The sequence below is a fragment of the Opisthorchis viverrini genome (assembly GCF_000715545.1).
Source record: "Opisthorchis viverrini unplaced genomic scaffold opera_v5_82, whole genome shotgun sequence".
Taxonomy (NCBI): domain Eukaryota; kingdom Metazoa; phylum Platyhelminthes; class Trematoda; order Opisthorchiida; family Opisthorchiidae; genus Opisthorchis; species Opisthorchis viverrini.
This window is the reverse complement of record NW_008751738.1, coordinates 12,974-21,038: the sequence shown is the minus strand read 5'-3', so window position 1 is coordinate 21,038 and position 8,065 is coordinate 12,974. Positions and strand designations below refer to the sequence as shown.

The window sequence follows — 8,065 nt, the reverse complement described above, 5'->3', positions numbered from 1 at the left end:
GGAGAGGCTCGATCTACTCTTCTTCAGCGCCGGTCTCCACTGGAATTCCTCAAGGCTTCGTCTTGGGACCACTGCTGTTTATGATCTACTTCAACGACCTTCCAGACGTTCGTGCAAGTTCATGTCTACTTTTTGCGGACGACTTGAAATCCCGGAGTTCCAATGCCAGTGCCCTCTGAATGGATGTAGACGTTGCAAAGCAGTGGTCGTTGGACTGGCACCTTCCTCTGAATGACGAAAAGTGCATCCGTGTGTCATTTGGAGGAGACTCTTCGAAAGCCTTTGTCATGCATCGTGAGAAAGGACCAGAAAACATCATGAGGATAGACGCCAAAGATGATTTGGTTCTCTGGGTCTCCGCAAAATTGTCCTCACTGTAGCATGAGAAATCGTCCCAAAAAGCATTTGCCATTTTACGGATAACCCCACGCACCTTATCCCGTATCACTCGCATAGACTTCCAAGTACTCTACGGGGCCTACGTCACACTGCTCCCGGAAAACGCCAATCAAGTTGTTTACTCAGGACGTGCGAAAGACGTAACCCTCATTGGGAGTGTCCAGAGAGCCGCAACGAAAACCTTTGTCAGCCACAAATCCGCGGACTACAAACCCGGTCTCGCGATGCTTGATCTCTTTCCCCTGGAGTACCGTCGCCTCCGAGGGGACCTAATTCTTACTTAGGCTATGTTTGGAAAAGCTTGGCTCATTTGTCACCAGCCACCACTGGGAGGCGCTCATTGCAATCCGTCGAAACTTCTGTCGGATTTAAAGAACCCGGCGACTTTTATTCGCACTCCTCACCAAGTCATTCATTGTTGTACAGTTTGCGTGAACTCGTTTTCCCAATAACTTGTACACTCGACCCTGCTCAAGCAGCAACACTAGTGAGTCGCTCAGGTTTCAATGCACACCGTGATTCTGAGTTTTCTACTACCATTTGTCCGTGCTGCGTATTACGCCACCAAACCATTCCCACTTACACTTTCCGCGGTTGCACGCCCAACAGCATAAGGCCGTGAAGCCCTAGTGACGGTTTTGGGCTTTAGTTCAAGTTGGCCGGCCATGTCGCGGTAGTTCTGCTGCCTCTCCTGATCCAGTATTCTGCCTCCACACTTCCTGCATAGTGAAGCTTGTTTTGTTTTTCTGCCACGTTCCATGCAGGAAGCTCTTTCTTATACCCTCGCCCGTATCGTTTTTGCCCGCCCCTTTTAAATCCTAACCATCAGATCTTGTGTCATCTGATATGTTCTTCATAGGAGATAAAGAGCCCTTGTAATTTGGGATCCCTAATCATATCACCTCAGGTGTGATGAAGTCTACTTCGTTAATGACCACTGTTTAAGTCACTGTCCCTTTTCCAGGAAATTCCCATTAATCGCAACCCCCATCAGCCATGCTCTTGTTAAGACTGTAATACTATGACCATGCCTGACGGTATGCAACCCACTAGTTGGGAATAAATATTATTATTATTAGTTTATTCGATGTACTTAAGTGATTGGTAACCTACGCGATAGATAGATAGATTGGTAGATAGATAGATAGATAGATTTACAAAACACAGCACTGGCGATGCCTCTTAGATCAGTGGTGAAACATCTGCGATTCAACTCTCGGTCTAATCGAGCAAATCAACAACCAACGGATTAGGCATATTTGCCACCCTTGAGTGTGTGAGGACCGAGCAACTGGAAACTTTTAAGTGCCCCGTGGTGCCATATACATTATGCCGTATCGGACTCCAAAAAGCCATCCGTATGTCATTATCTTTGTCTAGTTTTTTCGCCCCGGTAAGCCACTGCAAACAGCCTGGGCGCTAACGTGGCATGGTGGCTTAGGAACCTGTGCTTTTAGATTATAATGGCTTGACTTCAGCATCTACAAAGTTGTTGTTGCAGGTTTATTCAACGGTTCCAAACTGTAAGCAAGTTAGCCAGGATTATGTAGATATTATCATGATGGAAAAATTCGTACACGATTTTGCTCAAGGTCGTCCAAGTTACCGACTATTAATGGCCATGTAATGAAAACGACCAGGTTGACCCTTTTGTTAGTTTACCAAAAATAACCTCTCTCACTTGGAAGAATGCGCCGTCACAGTCAACCGCAAGATGCCATTACCTAATCCTAATGCCCGGGAACAGTGCTCTAATGAAGAGAGGTAAACGAGAGTTGTCACCGTTAACACGAGTAACGAAAAGCCTAGATGAGGGCCCCACTCAGGTCTTTACTGGATGATATACCATATTATACACTTTGGACAAAAGCGATTTTTGCGATGCGCACCTTCGAAGTTTTACGATGGCGTTCGAATTGTGACTTATGGCTCCAGAACCCGCCAGCTGACTCGCAGACGCCGGCCTATTTACTTCATGTATTGGAGCACACGGTTGTCTGCGACTTATTATCAGTGGATATAAAAGACTAGCTATCAAAATACAGTTTTTCTTAGCTCTATACAGATAGGCCAGTATTACGTGATCCTCAGGCCTAACAGCAAATACGGGATTTACAATGTGGCCAGCATTGCATGGCTTGTTTGGCTGTTCGTTCCCGGCCTTCGCATGACATTCAACGTGTGAGATGCTTACTGCATTAGGGCTAAAGTATTTATTCCTAAAATGATTGGTCACACCTAAAGTTGCGTATGCAAGCAGGCTTCACCACCGTATGGTGATTGTAGAATTGTTGGTAATTTGACATCCTCAGACTTATCATCGGCCTCTTCATAATTAGTAGTATTTGCCAATAGAATACAGCAAACGACTAACGATCCCAGAATTCCTACTCTCTTGCATCTTTGCACGTGATCGATGTACTTAATTTTGAAGCCAACCAACTTATTTTAGTGGAGGGTGCCCCACAAGTGGCGGTGCTCCTGAAACACCTACTAACTTTTACCCCGATCAACCACAGTCGGTGTTTGGACAGTGATATGCTACACGATTTGGATAATCAAGGAACTTACGGGGTGGGAATTATGCACCACGCAATATGAGAAAGGAATGAGCACGTGGCAAACAGGTCGACTGCCAGTGGAGATGCTTGCTAAGTGCGTGCATTGAGTCTACCTCACGAGGTGCCGAAGACAATGAATTATCATATAAAAGGCCACTTTACTTGCTTGTCAACTCTTCACCTGCACGCAAGGGGGTCTGTGAAAGGTTTCACAAGTATTTCATTTGCAGCGACAAAACGTGCAGCAAGGTTTGAGACTAAGCATCATGATCACACAAATCGCTGCCTGACTATTACTTACGTCCAACCGACAATCTGCATGCATTTATAATTTACTGAAGAACAAATTAATGTGGTGAAATGCTTTCCGAATGGAGTGGTTCAAACCATGAAAAAATTTCTGAACCCTATCTCTAACGTCTTCCGACAAGTTACCACTGTTTTGATAAATCAGCTAGTCCAACCACTGCTCGTAATTTACCTGCGTGGAAACAACAGGTGAGGGCGGATAGCGTGGCGCAAGTTCGAAGTCCTTTCGCCCCTTCGCCAGTAGGTGGTCGTAAAAATTTCTTGACCATCTTCCGTTTAGTGTCAGTATACTGCGCTGCGCCACTAAACAAAACAACAGGTGGAACAGGTTTCTCTTAGTCTTCTTTGTGACAGTAACAAACCAATAAACTTTTGGCGGTGGGTAGTGCTTCAAGACGTTCCTCACAAGTAAACAGCGAAAACAAGCGCCACAATGAAGGACTGCACGGATTACGCTCAATTGAGAAGCTATTTTAAGTTCGGCAGGACCTTCCAAGCCATGTTCTCCATCCATCATTCTCTGAAGTGACCAAGATAAAGCATCCTGTAATGCCAGTCATTTGCTCCCAATGGAGTGATGCATGAATTTGACGACATCGACGCCGCCCGTTATCAGGAAGGCATCTAGTTTATGCATGGGTCCATAAAACAATGTTTCGAGCTAGATGTTAGCGGAAGGGGCTTACCCTCTGCAGCTTTTATGCTGAGGGCGCCCGAAAACCAACGAAATTATGCGATATGTTGATGTTCGGCAGAACAGATACCGTCAAGTTGCCCATTATTGTCCACACGAAAGAAGACGCGTTCAGATTCACGACCGGTTAGGAAAAGATTACACGTCACTTTAAGTCGCTGAATGCCTCAAAAGTAACTACTGACCTAAGAAGGTGACATTTATCATGTTGCTCTCAGTCTTTAATGCTGTAGCATTTTCTAAGTTGACTGAAAGCAAACTATTCCGCTTATGGTGAAGACGTCCGGTAACTTGCAGATGGGTGGCGGCCGTTTGTGGGAACTCGAACTAATACCATCTGAATCTCACGAAATAACCTAATGCTCACATGGTTTTGAAGCACCCGGCGGGAGTTGACTATCACAATATAATTGCGTTCTATGTAACATTAGACACACGAATCTCAAATAAATAAATCTGTTGACTGTGCCGTTGTTTACCTCCATATTTAATCCAGCAAACTACTACGTCCCTGACGCTTTGTAGAGCGTGATTATGGCATTTATCTCCAGAGGTACGTACAAAGCATACGAAATGTCAGTCTATATGAACAAAATGCATTTTAACTCTGACAAAACGACCAGAACGCCACATCTGCCAGAATGGAGTTCCCCAGTTGTCCCATATAAGTGGTGGATGCTCCTGCAAGAACTATTTAAACAGTTTGAAAACTTCGTCTGCATAATAAACCAATCAGAAGTAACGACACATTAGGATATAAGCCCTTCAACCACTAATTTATTGGCGAGCAAACTTCCGGGCCGCCAGGAAATGTATTATTTTGCAGGGAAATTACAATCGAAGCAAAGGCGATCAGAGGGTCCTTTTGGTCGGCGCATAACCATTTCATCGGCGTACAGCCTAAATATTCAACTATTTACAAGCCCGAAAGTGACGCTGAAGCCAACCAGTGCCTGGTAAGTAAAAATTGTCTTGCAGACACCGTTATTTGGGGTTATCACCACAAATGTCTAAGTAAGTATTCAGAGTACGTTTTTCTGCGACTTTCATGTGGTGGAGATTCCTCTGGTTATGTGAAATTCCAAGGCGATACACACATTGAATTAGGAAATGTTTACCTGGAAAGTAACTCTAGCTTGCTTAAAAAGGTGATTTTCTTGAGGTGAAGGGATGCGAACGAGGTTTCTTAGTTGCAATAATATGTTTGGGTTTCCGTAAATCACAGTATCCGCCTTGACGCAAAATATGCGGGCTATTTCGCCGCATAATAATTGATTCCCAGCATAATCTGATTTGAGCAGGGGATGCGAGGCCTGTTTTCGCCGCCTTGAAAATCACTAACCTCTGGATCTGGTACGAACTTCAAACGGTTTAGAGACTCCAGTACTCAAACTTTACTCACAATACGGATAAAAAGCGGTATGTGTGCCACAAATTTTAAATGGTCTTGGTCCATGGGTACATTTTTGGCTTGAAGACTATCAAGAAGGTCAGCTCCCGAAAGCAACCTTAGAACGCTCAAAACCTACCGATATCCTTAAACTACGGTAATTGTGGTGAACGTTGACTCTATTCTATTCATTCTGTTTAGTATATTTTTATATGCCTTTGTTTTACGATGCGATTGAGTGTACGCCCGTGATATTCGAGAATATCCGATATTCATTCGTCCATATTCGGACTTCTATACTACGCGTACATTCGGCAGTTAAGATACCCACCACTATTCTAATTATCACAGTAATATCTCAAGAAAAAATCCAGCAAGTATTCAGCCTAATCAAGCCTGCTGTTAATTGAGCAACGGCTTGGATCATTGAAACGAAATTGAATTACCGTGAGGTTCTCTGTAAGTGGCGAACTTGCATGCATCCATTTGTTCGCAATAAAGCTGTTACCTTCCTTATTGGTGAGGTGTTTCCGTCAACAGGCACTGGAGCAAAAGCAGCGGTCAGTTGTTACAAAAACTGCGTGATATCGCTTCCAGAGCAGCCCTGTAGTATTTACTGGCGGAACAGTCCTCAATCACAGGTAGCGTTATAAACTGAGGGCTACGTATATGGTGCTACGGGCTGTCACATGTGGGAATTTTTCAGATGTATATGGTAACCCTTATGCACAACGCTAACAACAAGACCCCGTCGTCAGTCAGAGAGAAATATCTCTATTTGGATAAGCAACTCAAAAGGCTGTTATCGCTCCTGATACACAGCCAAACGAACCTAGCTTGCTAATAGCCTAGTGCACGACTAACAGGCTTGCGGTCCAGATTGCAGGTTGAGGCCTGTATGCACATATGTATAGCCAGGACCTTTAAGGTAGGCCACCAGTGGGTGGTAACCATTCTTTCAGGGTCGTCAATTATGTAATATGCATGCTATGTAAGCACCAGGGTACAGTGATTCTCCGAAGACAGGTGTTCACAACAATTTCTGTGGATGAAAAACAGAAATAAAGCTCATGAGCCAAAGCTCAGTAAGCCAGGTTGTGTATCACCACAAATCAAACTGACGGACAACTTACACTACAACAGTCGAGGTGCAGGATAAATCGAACGTCGCTAACACCGGACAGCTAAACTAGCCAAGCTCATGCGCACAGTAAAAGTGTGCTTATTCATCTGAACCTAGAAAATCAATGGTACAAATAGGACGGAAGGCAAGTTTGAATTTCATTGTTTGCTCCGATAATTACATATGTTCTGGAGGGAATGTCTACGGCTTTCTTGGTGCTGGATTTACCGAGGCTTCGGCACACTGAAATGAATAGGAATACGTTGCCCGGCAATAAATCTACCGATTTTTACCAAACTCATTCGAAAAACGAGAAATACGTCTATTTACCACGCTGATACTATAAGTTGGCGTGGCTGATAACAAACTCATTCCACCGCCCAATCTAATAATAATAATATTGTTTAGTCGCAACTTGTAGGTGGCATTCCGTCAGGAATGATCGTAAGAGCCACTACACTCATCTGCTGGTAGGCGATTTCAACGACATAAAGGCATCCTGGATGGAAATCCAGCGCGTCGTATCAGGCGGAAATTTTGCAGCGGCGCTGGTAGAAGTCATTCAACACAGCGCTTGGACTCAACACGTCGTTTAACCCACCAGATACCGCGCAGGCCAACTACCGTCCCTCCTGGATTTGGTCATCACCAACGAAAGGCACTTCGTTGATCAGGTAACAATCAACGCTCCACTGGGACATAGCGACCACTGCGTGCTGGCCTGTGATTTCGTCTGCTATTGGGCCAGAAATCCTGAACCTCAATCGCGGCCTTGATACTTCTGCCGTGCACACTACTCAGGAATGCTCATCTTCCTTGGACAAGTCACACTGGAACCAGCTCCGGCGGAAGAACTATATAGGACCATTGTCCAGGAAGTTCACGAGGCTGACGCGACATTCGTCCCAAGAAAACCGGCACGCACTCGGATGAACCGCAGGCTGCCAAAAAGGATTCGGCGACTTCTGGAAAAAAGATCCCAACTCTTCAAAAGTTTGACTACAGGGGATACAGAAGATTAGCTGGCATTTCATAAAATGCGGAACCGCTGGAAATCGGAAATCCGCCAATGGAACATACGAAAACAAGCCACCATTCTGGACCTCGCTCGAAAAAAACAAGTCTTGTTCAAATACGCGGGACATCACCGTAGAACCAAGCCATCCGCGTTCTCCTTGAGGGACAGAAACGGAGAACCAACAAATGACCCAACAGTGGTATCTGAGGCTTACAGAGAACACTATGCATGTCTATACTCAGCCCCAGCGTCCTCGTCAAATCCACTCTTGTCAAGGAGAAACTATGAACAGCCCCTAACCGACTTGGTCTTCACGGTGGAGGGAATTCGTCAACTCTTGCACAAGATCAACCCATTCTGCGCGTTGGGGCCCGACGAGGTCCATTCAAGGATCCTGAAGGAAACGTCCTCCAAACTGGCAAATCATCTACACCTAGTGTTTCGCAAGTCGCTTGACGAAGGCCGCCTTCCCTCTGCTTGGAAGGAAGCGATTGTCACGCCAATCCACAAAACTGGTGACCGACTATCGCCTGGCAGCTATAGGCCTATAAGCCTCACTAGCGTGCCGTGC

The 8,065-nt window shown here is 45.2% G+C and overlaps 2 protein-coding genes across 2 annotated transcripts in view; one reads left to right on the top strand and one right to left on the bottom strand.

Annotated features, from left to right (window-relative positions):
• Nucleotides 1–8,065, bottom strand: part of T265_13590 (hypothetical protein) — a gene marked incomplete at both ends in the record, with an annotated part of 18,083 nt that overhangs the window by 3,970 nt on the left and 6,048 nt on the right. The window lies entirely within an intron of this gene.
• T265_13589 (hypothetical protein) lies at nt 687–7,146 on the top strand (the record flags this gene model as incomplete). The annotated part of the gene is given in 3 exon segments (XM_009169611.1): nt 687–824; nt 6,885–6,946; nt 6,951–7,146. Coding segments are annotated over 3 exon segments (396 nt in total).